Source organism: Alexandromys fortis, unplaced genomic scaffold (genome assembly GCF_014885135.2).
Source record: "Alexandromys fortis isolate MF-2015 unplaced genomic scaffold, M_Fortis_MF-2015_v1.1 scaffold_178, whole genome shotgun sequence".
Lineage (NCBI taxonomy): Eukaryota > Metazoa > Chordata > Mammalia > Rodentia > Cricetidae > Alexandromys > Alexandromys fortis.
In genome coordinates, this window is record NW_026068054.1 from 1,679,902 (window position 1) to 1,705,075 (window position 25,174).

Consider the following 25,174-nt stretch of genomic DNA (forward strand, 5'->3'; position numbering starts at 1 on the left):
CAAACTTGGTTCTGTCGCTGAAGCGCCAGGTGGGACAGATGTTATTCAAATTTCTCCAGATGAAAAGTTCACCACGCAACAGGAGAGCAGCATAGGGCACTGTCAGGGAGAGGTGTGCAGGGGTTCTGCAGCTGCTTTGGCCTCTCTCAGGCCAACAGGACAAGTCCTTGCCTGCACGCTGTGTAGGACGACGGGTCCTTCTTCAGGTGCACTGAGGGAGACCCTGTTACACGATGCTGTAGCTACTCCCAGTGTGCACACGGGATATCCCTCTACACTCTCACATCCACACAGCCACACACATTTACTCACACTCGTTCCCAACACACGGCCCGTTCATAGTCTGGAGACACACATTTTAGTGTCGAACACCCTTCTCTTTTTAAATAAGATTCCTTTTATTTCCCTTACAATGCCAAGGGTATGTCCATCAGAGAGCACCGAGGCCCAGCCTCTTTGCTTAAGCTATGTTAGCCCAAACTGTGATTAATCAGCCCCAGGTGTGGGTGAGTGCTAGTTGGAGTCCAGATTCCCAGATGTTTTCCACCTTGGTCACATCACCATTGTCCTTAGTCACAGGTTGGAACACATAGGAGTCTTGGTCCATTTTCTGTTCAGCAGCCAGGTACCATAGACTGCATAGTTCATAAAGAACAGAGGCTTCTTCAGCTCTTTGTTCTGGAGGTCCAAAGTCAAGAGGGCTGCTTCTGATAAGAGACTTCTAAATGGTGGACTCCGCAGAGTCCCAAGGCTGTGTGGGGAATCACAAGGAAAGACAGAACAGGCAGGCACCTTTGATGAGGTCACCCGTGCTATTGCAGGGGCCTGCCCTTATGCTCCGGTCTAGTATCAATTACTTTCCAAAATTGCCACCTCCAGACGCCATATTTGCATAAGTTTCCAATCCCTTCTTTATTTAGACAGGCACCCCCGGCTGGCCTGGAACATAAAAGCTCAAGCCAAGGTGGAATTTACTACATCTCCCAGGCTGCCCTGGAACACACAATCTTCCTGTGTTAGCCTCCTCCTGAGTGGTGGGATTACAGGCATGCACTGCCACGTCAATTTCTACCCTCTTACTATTTCACAGTTAGAGTTCAAAGTGGGGGCATTCAAACCATGGCAGAAGTTTGGCTCAACATTGGTTGAGCCTTACAATGAGAATCCGGTTCTTTGGCTACTCAGTTTTTTCCCCTAGAATTTCCTGTTAATTCTGTATACAGGGCGCTGTATTCTCTGTTGTATTTTATTGAGTACATTTTAGACTTGAAGAAATAGCTTACAGAATCACCAGGACAAACAGACACAGCTTTTATTTTGCCACTGAGTCCATTAATTTCCCCCAAGACCAGTTTTTGAAGAAGCCCAGTATTTCCACTTGCAGTGTCTTCCTGGAAAAAGTGCTTGAAGGAAGACTCTCTCTGCTTCATTCTAACGGCCTGCACGGGCCTATTATGGTAGTTGCCATAAGGCATCGATGTTGAACAAGATTTGGGTGCAGTTTCGTGAATCCTATCTTGGAAGAACTAACTCCTCCTACATCAGTATGGTGCCTTGGTCTCTTGGCTCATTCACTCTGAATGCAGCAGCTGGTTAAGGCTTCAAGCCAGACTGTTCCATCAGCTCAGCTCATTAGTCCCATGAGGTCCGAGGTCGTCATGCAAACTTCTTCCCTGGCTGCTTACAAAAAAAAAAAAACAAAAAAAAAACAAACAAACAAAAAAAAAACCCGAGTGCTTCTTTTTCTTTTATTGTAGTATTGCGGATTGAAATGAAGGCGTCTCATATGTTCCGCAAGCATTCAGCTATTGAGCTACATCCTCAGAACTCTGTATTTTGAGACAGTCTCACCAAATTGCCTAGGCTGGCCTTGAACTCATTCTCTGCGGAAGGCAGTTCATCCCATTCCCAGATGGTAAGGCCCACAGTACTTGCAAAGTTTTGACAGCTAAGCCTGTGAGCTCTGGGTTCAAAAAACCTTGCACCCAAGGGGCACAAGATGACTCTTCCAGGGATCTCAGGAGACCCTCTGCTTAGCAGACATAGTAAAGAGGTTCTTGTCTAAAGTTGTCCAGCAAAACCCACCCGTGACAGCCCCAAGCAGCTCGCCAGTGATAGTGACCCAGGTCTTTGTCCGCAGTCTGGATGCCAGGGCACCAGCCAGGCCGGCTCAGCACAGATACTCTCGCACCGTGAGCTCCTTCAGGGTAAAGCCCCTGTGCGTGGGACTCCGGAGCTGGCTGTCATCCAGCCTGCCCTGCAGCGACGCGAAGTCCTTGCCCAGCGCGTAGGCCAAGCGCACCATGGCGTCCAGCAGCGGCGCATAATAGCGGTGGCTCTCGCGGGCCCGCAGGCGCTGCAGCGCGCGCTCGCCCACTGCGAAAGCCTCGGCCGGCCGCTCCAGGTCGCGCAGACAGACGAGCGTGGCGCAGAGCGCGGGCACGGCGGCGGTCGGGCAGTGCGCCGTCAGCTTCTCCTGCAGCGGCAGCACGCGGCCCAGCAGGTCGAGCGCGCGTGCGTACTGGCCGGCGCGCAGGCAGCCGAAGGCCTCGCGCAGCTCGGGCCGTGTCAGGAAGTCGACGAACTCGCGCGAGCGGCGCACGGCGCGCACGGCGTACAGCAGTCGCAGGTAGTCGCGCAGCTCCAGGCGGCGCTCGCAGATGGTCTCGGCCGACAGGTTCCCCGTCAGGCGCTTCCGCGGGAAGGCCACGTCCTCCAGCTCCGGCCCGAAGCGCTTCAGGAGGGCCTTCTGCAGCCTCTCGAAGTCTGAGTAGCGCCGCTCCACCACCGCCATGTCGCTGTCGAAGCTCCCTGTCTGAACGACCACGACCTGATACATCTGCAGGAAGAGGGAGAGGCTAGGCTCGGGACACCCCCAATGCACGCAATATGTGTGTGTGTGTGTGTGTGTGTGTGTGTGTGTAGCCTCGGGACACCCCGCAATGCATGCAGCGTGTGTGTAGCCTTGGGACACTCCGAATGCACATGCTATGTACCTGTTCAACGGGACACCCCTAATGCACCCAGTTTGTGTGTATGTACACGTACGGAGAGGCTAGCCTCGGGACACTCTGAGTGCACACGCTGTGTGCGTGTGCATGTGTGTGTATAAAGGACAACTTGTGGGAATTGGTTCTCACCTTCCACCTTGTCTTTCTGGGTGGTCAAGCTGGGCAGCAAGTGCTTTTACTGGCTGAGCCATGTGGCGGGCCCTCTGCCATTTTGTGTATGCATATAATACACTTGGAGACTCGTATACACACACATACACACACACACACCCATGCTGTATTCACTATCAGTAAAGGTTGCGTGGCAAATGTTGGTCCTAGATTAACAGTGCTTAGAAGCTTCGTGGAAGAAAAAGAGCGCAGGAACTTGGTCGTGGACCTGAGGTCTCTTCTTGGCTTTTTATCATAAAAATGAGGGCTCAAAGTTCTGAATTGGGAAGCTTGGGCTGGAATTGGGAGGGCTTGTGTGGACCACCTGGGCATTTGTTAGTCTTTGGTAATTTAACCTCTTTGAGCTTCCCCTTCGCTAACTTGAGTATAGGAATAGTCCCTGTTTTCTCCATGGGGATTAAACCAGTGAGGGAACTGACTGATATCAGGGAGAGCCGTGCCCAGCAACCCTGGTGGCTATTGTAACTGTGCTGGACCCAGTGAGAAGGAGGGACGGGGCGGCCTGCTCCTGGAGAGGTGGGAATTACTGAGGTTGGTGTGACTCTTCTATCTTCTAGAACATGCTGATCTCCCAGTCTCACAAAGATGGCAGCTCCCAGCAGGGCACTTCCCACAACCACGACCAGCAGCTAGAATTTAATAAGAGTTCAGCTTTCTTTTGTGTTTGCTTTTGCAATTGGTTTTCCTTCGTGTCGTGGGAAACCGATCTTTTACTGAAATGTAGTTGTATTTTTTTAAGCCATTTGAATAAAAACCAAGCACGTAGTTTGGATGATAGCACAGAGTCAGTGGAGAAGGGCTACAGATAACTGACACCTGACATCACGGGATCAGTCACGTGATCACACATCTCTAATCTTCATGGGACCCTGCATGCGGAGCCATGCATGAAACCTCCATTTCTCGGAAGACCGTGAGTTAGTGTGTCACATCCTGGCTGGAAAGTTGAAGTCTCCCGAGACCTCCCTGGGAGCATGCGGGAGGTGACTGACAGGGGCTTCCTCACATCTACGCTCTGCTTACCACAAACTTGGAGACTCTCCTCTCCTCGATGCGGGCTGAAGCGATCTCAAAGAGCAGCTTGACGTGTCGCCAGCGGCTCTTCTCCTTCTGCCAGTGTTCCTGTAGCTCCCTGGTGGTCATGCTGGAGTTGGAGCTAGGACCGTCCTGGGTTTCTGGAAGGACAGTGCCGTTAAGGAGTCTGCAGTAGGCAGTGCCCTCTAGGCGGGGGCTGGGGGAAGATGACTGGGTCTGCTTGGCTTAGGCTGTCAGTGTTCTGGAAGGGCCTACCCTTCCTCTCACCCTCACAGCTGGGGCATCAGCCAGGCCCCTGTCAATCACGTAGTGCACTGACCTCAAATAATGCAGCACTCGACTGCTTCTTGTGAGGAAATGCACTGTGGGAGAGTTGCATCACCCACTTCCAGCCCGCTGATGGACTATTCTGTAACCACGTGCCCTGGTAAACAGGGACGTGTCCATGTTTGCTTCTGAACTCCCTACAGCATCGACTCCAGGGAGCCATGGAGCCCATGAGTGCACATCAGTGTGGTGAGGAAGCCCTGAGGGGGTCATTTCAGCCTCAACTGGGGGTGGGGGTGGGGAGGGACTTACTAGACTAACACTTTCAGGGTACACCTGCCACTCTCTGCTTTGAAACCAGTCCTCCTGTTCGTTGCCTGGAAACCAATAGTGTTTTGTATTTTTTATTGTTGTTTCAAGACAGGATTTTTTTTGTGTAACTCTGACTATCCTGGAACTCTGTAGACCAGGCTAGGCTCCAACTCACAGTGATCTGTGCGCCTTTGCCTACCAACTGCTGGGGTTAAAGATATGTGCCCCCACCGTCCAGCTTTTGACAGTGTTTCTTAAGCCTCACTTGAACCACACACCCTTTTTAGAGTCTGTGTAGTTTCTTCCAACACTACTGCATAAATAAATGTGCAGTTATTGCAAGAGGTGCAGGCTGGGAAATCCTTATGTTGTGTCACGTGACTCACGTGTCACTATCTCCCCTCCATACTGGAGTAAGTGCCTCCTCTTTGGTTCCAGTAGCTTCTTTGTGACGTTTCTAATTATTTTTCACTAATGGAGACTGAGCTTGAAGGCTAGGAGGGAGATCAGTTTTCCTTTCCAAGCACGACACACATCAGGCTTCTGCAGATCCATCTTGAATGGGTGTAAAGAGAGATTGGTCCAGGAGATGGCACTATTGCAGGTATCGTCAGTGCCAGGCTAGGACCCATTGGCAGCCACTATTCTGGGAAGCCTCTCAACTTAGAATCCTGGGGCCTCTCTAGGACGACAGCAACATGCTCATGCCAGCGTTTGCAGGAAGGGATGGTGGACAATCACTGACTTCTTTGTCCCTTGGATGCACAACTTAGTTATGTTCCTTACACCTTCCCATGGACCCTCATCCAGACTGAGTTCCAGGCACCCGCCCCAGTCATGGGATCATCCATCCCCTATACAGGATGCTGCTCTTGTTTCCAGTCCCTGCTCTGCCTCCGACATAAGGAGCCTGCACCAAATCCTTGTCTTGGGGCTTCTCAGGGGTGACCCCAGTTAAGACAGTTACCCAGCTTCTTGGTGCAGTCACTGAAGAGCTTCAGATGTCTTTGAACTAACTTCTGCCCCCCTGGCACTGAACCCCAAGATCTCAAGTTTACCTAAGTGTTCTTCTGGTCCTGAACATGGGAGGTCTGGGCCAGAGGGCATTACGTCTTGTCTGGTTGTTGGTGTGCACTGGTGTATGGGTCCTGTCCAGCCAGGGCTCCCAGGATGCTCCAGACTTGCCATGGTCCAAGGCTGCTAGAGGTGCAAAAGAGAGTAGTGAGAGCCAACTCGTGTTGGGGCTCCTGCAAGATCCTGGGGTGCTTGGGATTCTGGTTGTGATCTGTGCTGACAGGCATGGAGGAATATCAGTGATCACTGTCCTTGATTCTCTGCTGCCCACCCAGCTAGATCAAACCTAGCCTTCCCCTCTGATGGACAGACAGACCCTGAGCTGGGTTGTGATCCATGGAGTGTACAGTTGCTTTGGATTCCACATGGAGTCGTGTCAAGTGACAGCAGTAACTTTGGAAATTACTTGGGAGAAAGATGCTATCTAGTCAAGATAAATGTCCCGCCACCCAGTTTTATATTACAGTGCACCCCATGTATCTACTTTTAAGCAAATATTCAATATGCCTAGTTCATCTCAACTGGTTCTTCAGACTTCCTTTTTTTTTCTTTTTTTTTGAGACAGGGTTTCTCTGCATAGCCCAGGCTAGCCTACAGCTCACAGAGATCTGCCTGCCTCTGCGTCCTGAGTGCTGGGATTAAAGATGTACGCCACCACCGCCTGGCTCACCTTCCTTTTTAATACAACACCCACAAAACTTTGCCACTCCTGCCAAATAACAGATACGGAAACAGGTCTAACCCAAGGTCTGTGGTTGGTGAGTGTACGAAGGAGCAAGATGGAACTGCCTCCACAGACGCACTGTGACTTTGTCTTCAGGGTCTCAGTCTCACTTCCCTCCTCCACAGGGAGTGTTTGTGTTTTCATTTTGTGCTGAGGCTCTGAGATGCAGGGCTGCCTGACAGCAAAGGCTGAGGTGTGGGCTGGGACAGAAGCCCAAGTTGGCTGACGACATGATCTTTGCTCTTACCGAAGTGGACAGGAGGCAGACAGCAGGCCGGCAGGCTTCTAGTGTCCAGTGTGTGCACATACGGATGGATGACTTGGCAGCTGTCAGCCACCTAGCTGCCCTGTGCCCTGGTGTCTTATAAAATGGGTACAGTATCAGAACCCACCTTCACAGGCTGGATTGAGGGTCAAGCTAGGTCTACCCCATAGAGCTTAGACTCAGCGTCCTTCACACACCAGGGACGGCACAGTCCTTTCTGTTACTAGGATCTGATGTGCATTAGGTGTGTGAGAAATAGTAATGAAACGGCTCTAGAAGTGTACGCTTTTGACAGATAGCTAGCTGCAAATTAGAAGAGTCATAAAAGCCTCCTCTTAGATGCACAGATGGCCGGGCACCCTTTTAGGCACATGTAGATTTTCTTCTCATCACTGACAACGCCTGAGATGAACAACTGACAGAGGAAGGGCTTCCTATGCTCAGTTTCAGATTCCAGCTCCTCATAGCAGGGAGGGCATGGGCAGAACACAGCCGCTCACCTCCTGGTGTCCAGGAAGCAGAGAGGAGGGAGGAAGGGGAGAGAAAGGGAAAGGGGGAGACTATGCCTACATTAATAGAGGCTTTTCCCACTTCTTTTTAAAACATGTATGTACGTGTGTACCTGTGTGTGTACATGTGCATGCATGTGAGTACATACACGTGTGTGCTCACACATGCACATGAAGAGTATGGAGGTCATATGACAACTTGCAAGGGTGGGTTCTCTCCTTCTACCACGTGGGTCATGGGGCTTGAGTTCAGGTCATCAGTCTTAGCAGCAAACACCTTTACCCGCTAAGCCACCTCACTGAACCACACTTCCCTCTTTTCCTCCTAGTCTTTGGGATAGTGCTACCCACATTCAGTGTGGGTCCTTCCCCCTTACTTAGTCATCTGTGGAAACACCCCACAGACACACCTAGAGGTGCACTTCTCTTGGCTCCCAGGGGATGGTAAATCCAGCTAAGTTGGCAAGATTAACCACCATAGTACAGGAATTCAAGGCCGGGGTGTAACGATGACATCACCTCTCCAGGACTCTTGGCCTGGCCTATGGGAGGCTAGCTGGGCTTGAGTCTATGCCTCAGGGGGGCTATTCTTGATAGGACATGGAAGGAACCCTGAGCTGTTTTCTAAGCAGTGCTCTAATAAGTGCCTTCAAGGACCCTCCATCAGGCCTGACATTTATAGGTGGGCAAACTGAGGCACAGAGCAGGGGTCTAACTGACCCAGGGCTGTAAATGCTTGTGTACTCGACAGACTGTGTGCCTTGCCAAACTCTCAGCCCTATGGAGGAGTCAGGAAATGGCCTCCATCTCAATTATATAACAGCCCTGGGGCAAGTTATTCACTACCTTCTGTTTTCCCTTTTCCCTCTGGGAAGAAAAGACAGCCTTGTCCCACTGTTAGGACATGGTGATGGGCTGGGTCCCTCTTGTTCTGCTAAGTCAGCGGTTCTCAACCTTCCTAATGCTGTCACCCCTTAATATAGTTTCTCATATTGTGGGGACCCCAGCCATAAAATTATTTCATTGCTACTTCTTATCTGTAATTTTCTACTGTTGCTAATCATCTGATATGCAGAGTCTGTGACTCACGGGTTGAGAAGCACTGTTTTAAGTGCTAGCTATAGGTGGTCCACATGCTGTCATTTGTAACGGAAGTTTTTGGAGACAGTGCCACACTATTTAGCCCAGACTGCCTGGAACTCATAATCTCCCTGCCTCTGCCCCCCAAGTGTTGGGACTGCAGGTGTGGTCACCACACCTGACTTATCTAATGGGGACTTAGTGTGTTCTGTGGCCACTCTGCGCTTTTCTCTATCATTTTGTCTGTGAGTGAATGGGGGTGTGTGGAACTGGCCTTAGTGGTCAGTGAATGGGGGCATGTGCAGCTGGCCTTAGTGGTCAGTGATGGGTGCGTGTGCAGCTGGCCTTAGTGGTCAGTGATGGGTGCGTGTGCTGCTGGCCTTAGTGGTCAGTGAATGGGGGCGTGTGGAACTGGCCTTAGTGGTCCAGGTCTTTCCAGATCTGTTTTCTTGATTTGAGGCCTTGGAAGACCTCAGAAATGTGCCTCCCTCTCCACCCCAGCTCCTGTGCATGACAATCATTCTTTCCATGTTCTGCGTGCCCTGCTTCCCACTTTTAGGGCTCCTGCCTCTTCAGTCCTCCTGGGGTACAGAGGCCACCTTTCTTGGGGGTTCCAGAGGGGACGAGCATCTAATAGAATGTACTAAAAGCCCTCGCTATTCCCCGCAAGAAAGAAGAATTGAGAAGCACCCGTTCAAAGAGAAGAAGGAAGGAAATGCCAGGAGTGGCAGTTGAGTTTTATTCTAAGCCCCTTTCTTTCTTGGGCAGGTTTCCCAGGTCTTCCTTGGAGTGTCATCTGCGGCATTCCCACATGCCCTGCCAGGGAAGGGTGAGCGCCATGGGACCCCTGGTGCCTTCTTGTGAAGCCCATTGCAAGAAGGGAAGAGCTCTCAAACGTGGGTGTGCATTAGAATCCCCATTGGGGTCGGGGAGAGGAAGTGCTCAGGGCTCTAAAAAACAGGCAGGCTGTCAACCTTACAACACCCAGACAGCCTTGGGGTGGGCTCTGGATTCTGTGCTCTGTTTCAGGGTCATTAGTTCCAGTCTTTGAGAAACACAAGTCTAGACCTGTTCCCCTGAACAGGAATGGTGCCTGGCATTTCAAAAGGAACCAGGACTAGAGATTGAAGGGGGTATGCCCAGTTTGCCCCCCCCCCCCGTTTCTAAGGAAAGCCCTTCTGGTAGAGGCTCTCACCAGCCTCCATTCCTCCCGCTCTGTCCCCAGCAAGTTCCCAGAGGATCTCTCAATGAGGTCAGAGTCTCAGTGGGCAGAAGCCAGCTGAGCTTGGGGTCAAACACTGACTGACCTGGGATCTTCAGGCTCTGTGGGTCCAGGGTTCCGGGAGAGTCACATGCCCCACTCCGATCTCTGTTCTAAGGCCCAACGAGACTAAGGCCCAATGAGACGAGAGGAGACGAGATGGTTGAGTGTCCGCTGCTCCACTGAGTTCTCTGTTTGAAAACAGGAAATAGGCTGAGCAATCTGCCTCAGAGGCCCCAGCTTATTGGCTGCTGAAAGATGTTCACGGAACCCCATAGACGGGTGTTTGCAGTACCTCAGACAGGCCACCCACAGGAGTGCAGTTTGACCTCACTTCCTAGCAGCCTTCAGACACCTGAACCATCTCTGGCATGTGGAGCGTCAATCCCACAGTTCTTAGTTCTTTTCCGTGGCAATGACTAAAGACCACAGACTGGAAAAAATTACACACAAACATTTTATTTAGCTCATAGTTCTGGACATGGAAGAGCACAGTGGCAGTGTCTGGTGGGGCTCTCCTGCTACCCATGACATGACGTGGCAGAAGGACAGGCAAGAGGGAGCCTCCCTTATATATACCCCAGTTTCACTGTTATGGCATGAACCTTTTATGAAGACTGCCTTCATGAAGTCACCCTCAGTAGGTCCACCTCCCAAACCCATGGTGTTGGGGTTCACAGTCTAACACAAGGATTTGGAGACACATCTTTTTAGTAGTTATTGTCCTAGCTATGAGCTAGGCATAACGGGGACCCTCATGTTGTATTGACAGACCAGAGGACTGAGGTCTGGAACACTGGATCGGTAGAGTGCAGAGCCAGTGCCCGGCATGGAAGGGCATACAGTGGCCTCCGTGCTCCCATTTGGTGTTAAGCTGTGTCCGTGATTAGTTGATAGAAAGTTCCAGGGAAGACAGACCTTAGCATAGGGATGTCACTTATGACCACCAGTGTGTGTGGCCTTAGGAGCAAGAGGCTAGAGGAGGACGAGAATTAGAACTTTTTTGTCTAGCCCCAAAAGGCCTCTGGTGTCATTCTAGCCATGCTCTTCTCTCCTGGGCACAAGTGGCTATGGCCCTTCTGTCCCTCCTTCTTCATAAACTTGACCCTAGGAATAGGTCCGTGACCCTTGAGTCTCATTTTTCTTCCCTTTGAATTTTATATGCATTGATCCATGTACACTGCTTGAGCTCTTTGGTGTCTTGTTTCTTTCCTTCAGTATTCATGTGTGTAGGAGTAAAATGGTGTGTGTGTGTGTGTGTGTGTGTGTGTGTGTGTGTGTGTGTTTGTGTTTGTTCCTGAGTTTTATATTTTCCTATTGCTCCATTGTCACCTTATTTGAGCATGTCACTATTTTTCCTTTCTGGAGCTGTGATGCCCCATTTTCACTGTTTCTAAAGTGTCGCCATAATTGCTGCGTTAGTTCCATTCTTAGGCGTTTAACCAAATCTATGTGACTGTCCGAGGGTACTCTTGGGGTCTTTGAGGAAGAGGGTCTCGACAGGACTGGGCCAGGCCACTGCCGGGGGTAGTCATCTCGCACCTTCCCAGCTGCTAATAGGCCAGGCTGCACCTTCTCCATCCTTGACATGGTTAGTACTTCTTGTAGCCATACTACAGTGGTGTCAATGGTGTCTCCTCATAGCTTACACCGTGCCGCCCAGAGATTAATCTTTTGGACATCTTTTCACGGGCACGTTTCCCACCTGTCTCCTCTCTAAGTCCATTGTCTGTCTTTTATTGAATGACTTTAATGGCCGGAGAGAGACCGTTCATGTTCCTTTGGGTACACGCGCTTCTTAATACCCTCGCCCTCCTGAGGCTCGCAGTTGCACTTAATGGATCGTGTGATAAATAGACACCGTCAGCCGTGCTCGACTAGATCAATCTTGCTTTCCGCAGTCACGGAGGTTTCTCCCTTATTTGCATCTGCTTCAGCACCATAGGCCCTCAGGAAGCTTCAGATGAGTCAGGATGTGCTGAGCATTCGATGGTGTCGTGCTGAGCGAGTGAGGGCTGGCAATCGATGCCATGCTGGAATCTTCAGTTTGCCTTTCTTCTCGGGGCTCTTACTGCACCTCCTCACCTGTCGGTTTGCTTGTGAAAGTGCCACCCAACCCCGTCTCTCTGCACTGCCGTCACCATCATAGCAAGAACACCCATATCCATTAGAATTCGTTCCTGGCATGGGCTCGAGAGAACTACCGTGCATGCCGTGTCTCTGGTTTGCTAGTCCTGGCGGAAAGGGCCATGTCTCGTTTGCCTCTGCCTCACATTGCCTGGAAGAAGGCCCAGTGTGGCAAGGAGACATGGGGTTGCAGAGAGGCGGTGTTACTCGGCCCCTCCTCTTCCCACCGTGCAGCTGTCCAGTTTCTTGCCCAATCTCTGCCCAGGCTTGAAATCTGTGAGATGCCTCAGCAGGCTCCGCATCCTTTTCCACACCCTATGAGCTCATTGTAGCAGTTAACAGCCACGGGGGACTAGTGCGACAGTCTCTGCTTCCTCTTTTGGGGCCGGGAGCCCATTTTTTGGAAACCACCTGACATGGAGGTTCTATTGGAGGAACACAACTGGGCGGGTGTGACCAGAAGACTTGGTCACTTGCTGGGTGTTGATTGTTCTCTGCAGCCCGGAGCCTGATGTGGGAGGGGAGAGACAGACAAGGGCTATGTCTTGTCCACTTGGACTGCTCTAACAGAAGGCCCTATGCTATGTGGTTTAACCAACAAATGTGTGTCCTACAGCTCTGGGGCCTGGGAAAGTTCAAGATCCTGGCGATGGCAGATTCAGTGTCTGGTGAGAGCCTGATTCCTGGTTTGTGGATGGCTATCTTCTTGTTGTGACCATATTCAGCAGAGGGCTAGAGAGTTCTCAGGGGTCTCCTTTTTAAGGGACATAGTCCCAGAAGGTCTTCACCCCATGACATGGTCGCCTCCTAAGGCTCCACTTCTCAGGGCCATCAGATTAGGTGTTAGAATTTTAATACCAAAGTCTGAGACATATTCAGTCTGTAAGAGAGACGATCGTGGTGGGCCAGGACAGAACAGCGGGCATTCCTTGTGGCATTATCAGGGCCAGATGAAGGGAAAGGGGCACTATGGAGTCAAGAAGGGGAGATTCTGGTATCTAGGAGTCAGATGCCAAAGTCAGAGGGTGTCTCCCCTGCTCTGACCTTTTGGTACTGTCCCACCACATTCAGAACCAATCCAGACTCTATCCACCCTCCTCCCTTCCCATTGGCACTGCTATGTTCCCAGCATTCCTTGATGCCCTTAGCAGAGCCAAGCTGGAGCATGGTGGAGGTGCAAAGACTCACCTATCCAGGAGTTTCCTTTCTGGAAATACCCTTCTTTAGGTTCTTTCCATGTGGGCTTTTCCTTCCCCCGGCTTGTAGCTTCCCGTCTGTCTTCCTGCCGCTCCTGTGGGCAGCCTGCTCTCGACCTCATGCCATCTACCACTGTTGGCATAGCTGTTGACTTACTGTCTCAAACACCGCACCAACAGGGAGCCACGCCCATGTTGGTGGGCTGCCCCCAGCCGGCACTCAGCACAGTGCTGTACTTACTGGCTGCTCAGTGGGTCACTGCTGTGTGACAGGGCTCACGAGCAAGCGAGTGAATGGTGAGGAAATGCGGAAAAGGAACTGGGCTGTGGCTCCAGCTCAGGGTCAACCATCGCGCCTCTCTGGATGCCAAGGAGATTAAGCCAGTCCCTTTTATGTGCAGGCACTCTCCCTGATGCCTCAAAAATAGATAACGAATAAATAAATTGCTGCTCACCACCACTCCAGAGATCGAGCGTACTTGAGACTACAATACTGAAACTTCCTTTTGAGAAATTAAAAGGAATGATCCCGGGGAGGATCTCTCCAGGTCTGCAAAGAAACCTGAGCTGGCAAGGTGCTTTGCAAGTGACCCCAGACCTGGTAATGTCGCTCTCATCTTTTTGCAGCTGTGCATACACGATGAGCCTTTTTTGACGATTTCAAAGACTGTTATTTCTGCAGGACTCCAAATTGGGGCCACAGACCAAGTGTGCTGCTGACTGATTTTGTGACTGCATCGAGATAATGGGAAGGATGAGGGTGCTGGCCTCATTTCCACACTGCAGACTTGCCCGTCGCTGTGCTGAGCCTCCTAATCTCCCCTCAACCTCAGGACGGTCAGGCTTCTGGTCTATGTCAGGATTTACTGTGGAGTGGAGACAATAGAGCTTTTCTCGTGGGGCCTGTTATGTGATGAGGACATGGTGCGTGCTTGGGGGCAGGCAGAAGTGGTCTGAGATCTGGGTGCTCGGCTGTTTTTCTAGGCCACACAGATACAGGGACACTACCTCCTGAGGAAAGTTGTGCAAGGTAGAGGCTGAGGAACTATTCTTTTTCCTTTTTTTTTTTTTTTTTTTTTTTTTGTTTTTGAGACAGGGTCTCGCTATGTAGTCTTGACTGTCCTAAAACTTGTTCTGTAGACCAGGCTGGCTTTGAACTTGCAGAGATCTGTCCGCCTCTGCCTCCCAAGGACTAGGATTAAAAGTGTGCACTATCATGCCTGGCAAGGAACTATTTTTTATCAAACACTCTGTTGGGTGGTGGAATATTTACTTTGCCAAAATTGGATTTGTAAACAGAGCTGGTTCCAGAAGCATTATGGGACAATGAAGAAGGAGGCTCTCATCAAGGAGTCAGTGGGGAAATGTGGGTGGGAGAGCTGTCTTTTATTTGGTGTCTGATGTTCTTAGGCTAACCCTTGTAGGTGGAGGCTGTTCGTTCCTGGCCTCTCAGACTTGAATCACACAAAAACTATATTATTTGCAATACTGTTTAACCAATAGCTTAAGCGATTTTCTAGCTAGCTCTCATATTCTAAACTAACCCATCTCTATTAATCTGTGCATCACCATGAGGTAGTGGCTTACCTGCAAAGTTTTGGCGGGTTTCTGCAGAGGCATCAGTATCCTATAGTGTCTACATGGCTTCTCATTGACTCTGCCTTCTTTCCTCTTTTATCTGCTTGGAATTCCCGCCTTGTTCTATTCTGCTAAGCCACTGGCTGAAACAGCTTTTATCATTAACCAATAGAAACAACACATATACAGAAGGACTTCCCATACCAATCCCTGTTGCTATAACAAAATACCACAGACCATCTGGCTTATTTAAGTTTATTTCTTATGGTTCTAGAGGCTGGGGAGTCTAAAATCAGTGCTCCTGCAGATTGGGTGTGTGCTGAGGGCCCATGGCAGATGGCTGTACTCCATGGCTATCTTGCCATCATGGGATCCCTGGGTCTGCTTCATAGGGGCGCTAATCCATTCCTGAGGGTCTGACCTCCCAAGGGCTCAGGGGTTAGGATTTCACTGTGTAAAACTGAGGAGAATTCAGACATTCAGACCAGGTCACATCTGCTCAGCAAAACCTTCCCAGTTCACTGATGACCTCAGGGATGGCTTAGGCGGGGAGATGGGGTGCTATCAGGATGCTGGCTCTTATTCTGAGGTAGAAATGGAGTGCGGACAGAGGCCAGGGACACCCAGACATACTGGGCCCTCCAGGTTTGAGGCAGCTCAGTGGCATTTGCCTGGCTGAACTTGTCCATCTTTTAATAAGTCACTCAACACCAAGCTTGGGTCATGCCTGTGCCAAAGGCAGAGGTCAGCAATGGCCACTGGGAGCTTTGATCCTCCAGAACCCTCAGTCGGGTAGGAGAGGAGGACATGCAGTGATAGAAAGCCAGCTAGGCTGATGGTGTATGACATGCTCGTATCTGCTCCTCACAGCTTAGAGTGTGAGGAGAGTCCAACGGGGGACTGTAGGCTGTGGCCACTGAAGGACAGGTAAGGCCCCCGTTAAAGGGGCAGAGAAGGGTAGGGACTTAATCAGTGGCACCTGCTGTGGGTAGCCGGCCCACTGTAGGAAGCCAGTGGCCTCTGGGAACCCCTGTTTCTTTGTCTTAAGAATGCGAGCTGGAGCAAGAGACCACGAAGGACCCATCTCCAATGATCATCTGGTTGCTATGGTTCTACTTAGTTGGCGATACTGCCCCTATTTAGGGCAGGTCTTTCCCGCTCTATTCCCCAAGCTTCTCTGGAAACCCCCTCAAAGACCCCCAGAATTGTGCTTGGTCCATTTTCTGGGCGATCTTAGTTCAGTCGAGTTGACGGCCAACATTAGCCATCACAAACTGGTTATGAGACACTGGGCATGTCGGCTGCTACTTTAGTGCAATAAGCACCCTCATTTGAAAATCGGCATCATTTGACATCCTGAAGGAGACTCACTAGGGCTGTGCTGTGAAGGAAATGCTGCTGGCAATACGGAGAATGGTCAGCAGTGCCTGCCTAACCTAGGTCAGTGATCAAGATCTGGGCTCAGATAGCCAGGGTGGCTCTCCTTGTGTGACGCTATTTGGGGGAGATGTGAACAAACATCTCCTCTGCAGTGATATTTTTGTTTTAACAGATAAAGCCTACTTGAAGATCAGAGTGCAGAGCTAAGCCACTAGAGGTCAGCCCGTGGTGGCACACACCTTTAATCCCAGGACTTGGGGACAGATGAATCCCTGTCAGTTCAAGGCTACCCTGGGCTATAGAAAATTAATCCAGTCTAAAAGGGAAACAGAGCTCACACAAAGGTGATCCCAACATTTGGGATCACCCGCCTTTAATCCCAGCACTAGGGAGGTAGAGACAGGAGTTACATGGCTGGGCAGAGAGAGAAATATAAGTGGGAGGAGACAGGAGTTCAATGCACTCCGAGGAGGCATCCGAAGACAGGACCACCCCTTTGGTCTGAGCATTGGTAGAGGTAAGAACTCTCTGGTGGCCGGCTGTTCCACTTCTCTGATCCTCCCACTTTCATCCCCTGATAACTGACTCTGAGTTTTTATTATTAAGACCAATTAGAACTCATGCTACACTCCTTACTCAGAGAATCAATGACAGAAAGTAAGGATACCACCAAAATTCAATTTAATGAACCCGTAAATTTATGTGGCTGCTTATAGCAGCAGAAATGGCCCACAGACAGCTGCATCACCAAAGCCCACTCCAGCATGGGTGACAGCTCAGGAAAGCCAACGCAGATGTGGAAGATGGAGGATCGGGTCTTCATACTCATCCTCAGCGTTAGCACCTGCTGGTCCACCCAGGCTAGACTGTATGCCATCTCCAAACAATGTAAGAAACGCTGAGGCAGATGCAGTGGCTCGGTGGCTAGAAGTGCTTGCTGCCAAGTCCAACAACCTGAGTTTGGTCCTCAGGGACCCACATGGTGAAACGAGAGAACTGGACTCCTGCAAAGTCCTGTGATCTCCACTCATGTGTCACACATATGTGCACCATACAAAATGCAGACAACAAGTCAATGAATAAATGTAAACATTTTAAATTAAAAAAATTGCGAAAAAAAAAACCCCACAACCATTCCCCATTCAAAGAAGTTTGCTATTGCTGCCTGCTCAGGCTTCAGTCAGTATCATGTTGAACGCCCCATAGACAGCACAGAGCACCACTGGGACCTCTCCCTAGTGATGGCCACCTCTTTCAATGAAGCAGATGCCACCTCAGCTGCCGGGCATTTATTTGGAAGCAGTGTAAAGTAGTGGTTAGCGCACAGTCTTTGGTACTTGAGGCCTGGGACATATCCTGAGGACACTTTCACTGTGTGGACAGGCCAGTGAACTGCCCTGTGTTTCACTTTCTTCATGCATAAGTTAGGGACAGGAACAGTACTCTGCGGGGGTGGGAGTTGGGGGGGGGGGGAAAGGAGCTACTGTGAGTACAGGCCAGCACACACTGTCAGGTTAAAAAAAAACTCCAGGCAAATGGCTGGCTATCTGCCCTAACTACCAGAGACCATGCTGGCCTCCAGACTCACTCGGTATCTGTAGGTCTCCTCACCCCACCCTCTACCCTAAACTCCTCCAGCTCCCGGGCTTCCCTCCCCCAACTTCTCATTCCTGTGTAACCCTGCCATTTAGGCCATGTCCTCTCTTGGCTCATCTTCTTTTGTCTTCCTCTCTTGGTCCCTTCTCTCTTGGTTGTCTCTTTCTCTTCCTCTCTTGCTCCACCCCACCCCCAGCCCCCCAATGACCCAGGTCCCATCTGCTGGCCATGTTCAAGCTACTACTTTCTCACCCCCTGCTCTGAACTCTTCCAGATGCCTCTGGTTGTACTCTTCCTCCTATGGACAACAAAAACCACACCTCAACCACACCTTGGCGCAGCACGTCCTCATTTTATACACAAACCTCCTGTGTCAATGTCAATTATTCTCTTTATTTATTTTTGAGGCTTCACATTCAAGCGTTTAAAAAATAACATTAAGAACAGGAAGTTACAAAATCCAATGAATGCAATAGAAACATCACAGTGCAATTGAATGCTGATTGGGATGGTGGCAGCGCCCAGGCTCGGGGGCTGTGTGGGAGGCACCCTGTGACTTCTCTCCTTAGCTTGCGTGGGACCGACAGCCAAGGGGGAAAGAGTAACTTTAAAAGTCTTAACAAGTCTCCACCAGCACAGTCATCTGGGAAAGCAGCCATTAAGACTGTGGCTAAGGGTTTACAACTCCTGGGAGGGGGGCATCGGTTCCTGCTGGCAGCGAAGGCTTTCCTAGCTCTTGTTCCCGGAACTCTATGGTTCCCTCCTGATTGGAGGGTGGCCCAGAAAGCGGGCCACACAAAGGCAGGACTCAGAGCACTGCGGGCAGGCCTCTTCTTCCGCAGAACCGGTCTCACCGAGCCCTGGGGGGAAATCAGGAGGGGTGTGGCCGCCCTTCGGAGTCCGCCAGAGTGGGCGGTGTCTCCAGCTAAGTGGGCGGGGCGACGGGCGGGGCGAGATCACTGAGGGAGTCCTGGAGCCTCCCCGGCGGAGGAACCCCGCGCTGCAGCTGGCGGTGAGTGCTTGCCTGCTGGTTCTGTGGTCTGCGGGTGCTTGGGGGGTGGGTGGGTGTGTGGAAAGAGGGTTTTCTGGGGCAGACTGAGGGCTCCGAGCGACTGACTGCACTCGCTGTGGTGGAGACCACGAGCGCCTAACGTCCCATCCTCGGAACGCTGGTCACTGCCTCTGGAGCTGGCCTGGCTACGCTTCTGGAAGGCACCCTGTTTCCCCGGGAAGCATCAGCAGAGTAGATAGGCTGTAGAAGGAAAGGGGGTGTCAAGGGACAGACTGTGGTCACTGGGGATGAAGAGGTCTAGGATATGGGAAGCACATCGAATCCCCCAAGATACTTTGAAGTCTGAGGGGAGGCTGCGATTTGGAGGTGACTGGGCCAGTGGAGGGAAAACTTGCAGGTGAGGACCTCACCTAGAAGGAGGAAATCTTGCTTTGGGTCACAGCAGGAGCTATTCCTGGCCCAGTTGACCCTTCTCTGTGTGCCTCAGTTTCTCTGTCTTTAGTCTTCAGAAATACTCTTTAACCCCAGCTGCTGCTCCGTGGTCCTTGCCGGTGTCTCCTGCTGGTCCTTACTCATTTGTGAAGGTGGGAGCTGGGGTCAAACTCTATTTCTGCCCAATGCCAGCCCAGCACTCAGCCTTCAGGCTTGGCCCTCTCCTTTGCTTCCCAAGCCATTGGTGCCGTCTATGTCTGGACAAGCTAGCTCCCAAGCCTCTGGGTAGGTTGGTAGCTGGCTGAACTCTGATATCCGTGTCTCTCTCAGAGCCTGCAGGGTCCTGGCTTGGAACAGGAGTGTTAGCTTTCCTGTGGGGTATGATCTCCCCCAGGGTTGATGTTCTGTAGGGGAAAAGCTGGCCCTATCAGCCCCCTCTGCCCTCTTGGCCAAAAGACCAAAGTGACAGCTCAGTTGCCTCTCTTCTGGTCAGTCTGCTATGAGGCTATTGGAGCCCCTGCTCTCTTGGCCATTCCACGTCAGTTGGCCTCCACGGGCAGCACCGCACCGGCACTGGCTCCATCTTGCCCCTCTCACCCAGGTCAACACTCGGTGTGGCTCAGTAAACAGGTTCTTACTACTAGCAAGGTGGCTTCTATGCCCATTTAGTTAAAGTCTGCGCCTTGCAATGGCCACTCTTTGGTTCCACACGGCTACCTCCCCAAGTTGTGTGGAATATGCAGATTCTCATTCATCCAAACCCCGTCTATGCACTGGGCAAAGCACAGGGTCTAGAGAGGAGCTCCAGCAGAGTGTTATGCTAAGATGACAGGAAGGACTGGGGGAGAAAAAGCTGGGACATGGCTTGGGGACCACAGTTTCATATAGCCTAGATAGACCCCTCTGAGACAGTGACCACTGAACAAAGTATTAAGGAGGCATGTGGCAAGTCATGTGACTATCTGTGGGACAGAGTGCCCTGTGAGCAAAAAGCTTATGCAAAGGCAGGAGCATGGCAGACCGGACAGGCTCCCCCTGTTCTGAGAATGAGGAGGTAGGCAAGGGGCTAGCTAGAGCAGGGTGGGAAGGAAGGAGCAGTTGGGGGCTAGAAGGAAGAGGGCAGGAGTTGAAGTCTCTTGTATTGGGCTTGAGGTTGCTATAAAGGCTTTTGGCTTTCGCTTTGACTACGGTGAGAGCCACTGGTGGGCTGGGCTGTGAACCGATAAGGCCTCAGCTCTGACTTAGGGTCTGGCAGGTTCATCTAGTTGTGAGGCTGAGATTGGCCTACCGAGGGGGGGGGGTCATGGCAGATGAGGGAACCATGAGGAGGCTTTAGGGCTTACATCATGGTATATAGAGAGGTGGAGAACCTGTGGCTTTCAGATGTGGGGTCTGTGGAAGGTTGGGTGGATAGTCTGTGGCACTCGAGGGTGGCAGAGTCAAGGATGACTCTGGAGTGTGTGGCCACTTTCACTTGAGCGAGGAGCTGTTCAGAGGAAGGCCTCGCAATGGCTTTTGTCTGTTTGGAAATGCTGGTGGGCACCACGTGATGTTGAATGGTGTCCCGAGCTGGCAGTGAATTTCAGGCACCACCAGCACACAGTTGGGAATTAAGTCTGAGGGGAGGTGGGCTTATGCGGGGAGAGAGTGACTCAGAGAAGAAGTGGCAGTGGTTCAGATCTGGGGAGGGGGTGCTGGCCTTGGAGTTAGAATGGATAGAAAGAGCAGCTCGTACCTGGGGAGGAAGATCAGAGAAATTCCTCACGGCCTTGAAAGAAGTGCTCTCAGGAGGAGAGTGAACAGGTAGAGCAAATGCCATTGACAGAAAGAGAGGCCAAGAACAGAAGGCCAAGAACTGGAAACCAGGGTTTGTATTCTCCTTGGTTGTGGGTGTGGGCGGGGGAGAAGGAGACCGGCAGGACTTGGGGGTGGCCGTTCAGGCCTGCACTAGGGAGGCTAGAAATAAGGGACACATTAGTCTGTTCTATGATAGGAACTGGTCTCCTGGGGAGCAACTCAGAGGGCGAGGGAGGGTGAGGTTAGTGTCCCAGGGAAAGCCTGGCCAGCCAGGACTGGACAGCTCAGAAGCTGTATTCTGCACTCCTCTGGGTACCTCCCTTTTTCTCCTATCTGCAGAGGCCTGGGGGCACTTCAGGGAGAGCTCAGCCCTCAAAGAACTTCAGGAAAACCAGGCTCCCCATGATCCTGGGAAGGAAGGAGGTGCTAGGCATGTGTATGTGGCAGGAGGGTGGGGGGTTGGGATGAGAGGCCTTCGTAGATGCCCTTGACCCTCTGTTTCAGTGAGGAGCTGCCCCCTTTGTTTGGGTTTCATCTTTCAGAGCCTAAGAGTGATTCTAAGGTGGCACCAGCTGGATAGCAAAGACAAAGCAGGGCAGACAGAGCAGCGTGTTTAACCTGGAGAGGGTGAGTCTGACTGGGTAGGAAGAAGGTGCAGGAACAGGATTCTAGGACCAGCTTTTATGAAGTGGTGACAAGAGCAATGACCCTTTTGCTTTCCTCTTCCAATCTTAGCTGAACGAGATAAATTATCGAAGATAAACTAAGATAAACAGTCGGTCAGGAGAACAGTAGCAAACCCAGGTTTGGATCTTTTCCAATTGCTTAAGAGGAGATGGGAAGATGGCCTACTCAGAGGCAGGGGACTGGCAGAATTGGCCTTCGGGGCTATGCCTTGCTTTATGGTCTGCAGGAGACTGGCAAGATGGGACTTTCCAACTGCAGGTGGGAGGCAGAGCACCAAGCCACAGGCTTTCCTGCCTCACCCTGCCTGTGTCCACATGGTTGACGTCATTCTTTGGGCATGTATGGTTCGGGCATCCGGCTGGCTCTTGGCACATCTGGAGAGAGCTTCTGCTCTCTCCCAGTTGTTTCTCTCTGGGCAAGCACATTTGTTGGAGACATCTCTCATCCCCAGGATCTTTGAGTGAAAGCCAGTGTAGATGTCCCAGGCTGTGTGCCAGGACTGCCAAGAACCAGCAAGTTCTGGGGCTGGCCCGCCAGCTCAGGCTTCCTGCTCAGCTTCTGGGATTTCCCCTAGGGTGGGTCTGCTGGATCGGGGACTGCCTGTGCAATGTCTCTGGGCTTTTGACTCATGTGCTCTGCCCAGAATCCTGTGGGTAAAGTGAGCCAGTCATCCTCCCCTGTTAGCCTCACGACCCTCCAGACTTCCCAGCTGCACTTGGGGCCTCAGGCCAGAGTGCTGCCCTGGCCTCTGTGCTGTTCTCAGAGTAGGAAGGGTCAGGGGCTCTTTCCTCAGGACCCGAGCAAGGCTGGCAGGATAGCTGGTGCCCCAACTCTGGGTGGTTTGCACAGTTGAGAGGCACCCCACGACTTAGTCGCCGCTCACACTGCCCCTTGCTGTTGTTCCCCTCTCCCTGTTCTCGGCTCCTCTGCTTGGACTGAGCACAGGGCACAGTTGATCGGCTTGGCCAGTGAGAACGCTCAGCTCCTGGCTAACAGTAGCCTCCATAGTAGGGATACTGTCTGTCCTAAGCTGCTGGATGCTCAGGTAGCTTCCCTATCTCACTTTCCCTGTCTGGCCAGCCGGAGGCTGCCGGGCTGCACGTTAGTAATGTGGTGCTGAGTTAGAGATTGAAGAGAGACCCATAGCATTCCCCCCCACCAGGCTTCCCTGGGTGCACTTAGAGTCAGCATCCCCACGGCTTCTGTCGAGCACAGTGCCGGCAAAGCTCTGGGGTGTCAGAATGAGGGAGGTCTAGCCTGCAGTGGGAGCCTGCCATAGAGTGAAGATAATCACTATCTAACAGAAAAGGCCGGGACTCCCCAGACCATTTCCAGCTGCCCCCTCTGCGCTCCAGGAGTGTCTTAGAGTGTCCTGGATTGCGAAAGGAAGCCTTCCTTCCTCTTCCTCCTCTTCTGTACTCTTTCACTTTCGTTTTCTCTCTGGGCACTGCCCCAGCCCTTATCTTGGACAGTGGCAATGATAAATTGGCCCACTGAAGCTTTCTGATTTTTCTCTGCGGTCCAGCGCTCTCTGTGCTTGGAGCTCCTGGTGGTCCCTTCCTCGCAGAGCCCCAGCGCTTGGGACTGAAGGCTGAACTCAGTACCAACTCCTGAGAAGAGCGATAGCAAGGCAGCAAGTAGTGTGTGCTGCTGAGTGCACAGCAGGGAGCAAGGGCCTTAGAGGTGTGTGTGTGTGTTTGTGTTTGTGTGTGTGTGCGTACATGTGTGTGTATTGTTGTCGGGGTAGCATACCAGTAGGCTTCAAGATACCCCATTTCACCAGACACCCTGTTGCACCTGACTCGGCATCTTTGCAGCCAACCCCAGCTCTGCCCATGGAGCTGTAATGGGTTATGTGCAGTCGGCAGGGCTGGGGACCTGTAGGGATACCAAAGGTAAGAGAAAAAGGTTTTCACCAGCAAGAGACCCACTGCTTGGGTTCCCGTCCCAGCCCTGTCTTTCCCAGCTATGACAAATACTACACAAAATCCCTTGCCTGTGTGCCTCAGTTTCCCTCTCTGTAGATGGGGTTGGCCACAGCCCCCGCTTTCTAGAAGCTGAGAGTGGGAAATGAAATATTTCGTTAAGGCCCTTAGGATGTACTTGACTGATCCAGTGGTTCCAAAGCTGTAGGACTGAGTGTGGCCTGCGTAGAAGGGAGCTGATCCGCAGGGGGCTACTTCTCCTGCCATCTCTGCTTTGTGAAACTTGCTAAGGTGGAGAGAGCAAGCATGGTTATGGTAACCAAGGGCTCCCATGTCTGGCTGCTTTAAACTCATGGGACCTGCAGCTAGTTTCTTGATATCCTGGGGCCTCACCTTGGGGGAACTTAAGACTGGAGAATGTCCAAGTACACCTGTAGCCCACTTGGACTTGAGGTAGGTTGCTGCCTAATAGCCTGGCTTCTAGAGAAGTATTCCCTGACCTCTGACCTCTACAACTTGACTTCTCAAGAAACCGTTTCCTAACCTCTGAGCACCCCAGCCTGACTCCTGACCTCTGACCTTCCCTGCTCTCTTACAGGCTGTGACATGTGCTCACAGGAAGACTTCCAGGCACGGAGGAGCCAGCTGGTGGCACTGTTGGTCTCGGGGTCCTTGGAGGGCTTTGAGAGCATCTTGGACTGGTTGCTGTCCTGGGATGTGCTGTCCTGGGAGGACTATGAGGGCCTCCATCTCCCTGGCCAACCTCTCTCCCATTCTGCCAGGCGCCTACTGGACACAGTATGGAACAAGGGTGATTGGGGCTGTCAGAAGCTTCTTGAAGCTATCCAGGAGGCCCAGGCCAACAGTCATACCCTTGAACTACATGACAGCTGGGACACTCACTCCCTTCATCCCACCAGAGACCTGCAGAGTCACCGGCCAGCCATTGTCAGGGAACTCTACAACCATGTAGAAGCCGTGCTGGAGCTGGCAAGGGAGAAGGGATTCCTGAGTCAGTACGAATGTGACGAGATCAGGCTGCCAATCTTCACGTCATCGCAGAGGGTAAGCCGTGGCCTGTGCCAGCAGGACCCGCAGGAGCATGCTGCTCAGTCACCAAGACTGTTGCTCTTGTGCATTCAAGCCCACAAGATAGCACGGTTGGTGGGATTTGCCATGCAGAGGTGGCCAGGCAGGTCAAAGTCGCTCTTGGTTGTGCCAGCATGTCAGTTTTGGTGGGGGCAGCTGTGGCATGGCAGTGCAGGGCTTGGACTCAGCAGCCAGAATGATGCAAGTTCCAGAGCATCACTGTGTGACTGGATGGTTCCATATAGAAGCTCTCCAGCTACTCCTCCCCCTTTTTTCCTTTCTCTTCTTCTTGTTTGCAGTGCTGGGGCCTTTCACTCCGCCCCAGCCTTAGCCTCTACCCTTCATTTATCCCATTTCCGTCTCCTCATCCGCAGGATACTCTTAACTCAGGGATGTGTAGGGATTCGGGGCAAACTCACTGAGTTAACCCATGCATCAATTAGAGATGTGTCTGGGAAGCCCATTAACATAGTCCCTGGCTGCTGTCATTTCTGCGGAGTGGCTCTCTGTACTTGCAGACTTTTATTTGCTATCTGCTTCAAAGCAACAGCTCAATGGAGAATAATTCTGCATTATGCTAAATCTGAATTTAATAGTATAGGTCTCTGTGTGCCAATATCGTTTAAAGGCGCACCTAGGGTTTTAG

The 25,174-nt window shown here is 51.7% G+C and overlaps 2 protein-coding genes across 4 annotated transcripts in view; one reads left to right on the plus strand and one right to left on the minus strand.

Annotated features, from left to right (window-relative positions):
• Positions 1-401: 401 nt before the first annotated feature.
• On the minus strand, positions 402-13,278 carry Snx20 (sorting nexin 20). 3 transcript variants are annotated; one of them, XM_050119836.1, is made up of 6 exons: positions 13,025-13,278; positions 10,005-10,142; positions 9,756-9,900; positions 5,855-5,996; positions 4,206-4,357; positions 402-2,839 (listed from the first exon to the last, which is right to left on the minus strand). In XM_050119836.1, the coding sequence occupies exons 4-6, from the start codon at positions 5,982-5,984 to the stop codon at positions 2,171-2,173; spliced, it is 951 nt and encodes a 316-aa protein (XP_049975793.1). In that variant the 5' UTR covers positions 5,985-5,996; positions 9,756-9,900; positions 10,005-10,142; positions 13,025-13,278; the 3' UTR covers positions 402-2,170. The 3 variants fall into 3 exon arrangements, with proteins under 3 accessions (XP_049975793.1, XP_049975792.1, XP_049975791.1); XM_050119835.1 differs by lacking the exon at positions 10,005-10,142 and having other exon boundaries at positions 5,855-5,993; XM_050119834.1 differs by lacking the exon at positions 10,005-10,142.
• A 5,190-nt stretch (positions 13,279-18,468) lies between these two features.
• The window catches only part of Nod2 (nucleotide binding oligomerization domain containing 2), a 43,424-nt gene continuing 36,718 nt past the window's right edge, over positions 18,469-25,174 (plus strand). The window contains exons 1-2 of the mRNA XM_050119833.1: positions 18,469-18,598; positions 24,038-24,504. Coding sequence (XP_049975790.1) covers positions 24,046-24,504 — 459 coding nt within the window. The 5' untranslated portion in view covers positions 18,469-18,598; positions 24,038-24,045. The remainder of the gene's footprint in view (positions 18,599-24,037; positions 24,505-25,174) is intronic.

Coding starts and splice junctions, on each gene's coding strand:
- Snx20 (XM_050119835.1), bottom strand. CDS start 5,984: ATGGCAAGTCTGGAGCATCCTGGGAGCCCTGGCTGGACAGGACCCATA. Junction 4,358..5,854: donor AGGACCAGAAGAACACTTAG/GTAAACTTGAGA, acceptor CTGTCCTTCCAG/AAACCCAGGACGGTCCTAGC. Junction 2,840..4,205: donor GGAGAGTCTCCAAGTTTGTG/GTAAGCAGAGCG, acceptor CTCTTCCTGCAG/ATGTATCAGGTCGTGGTCGT.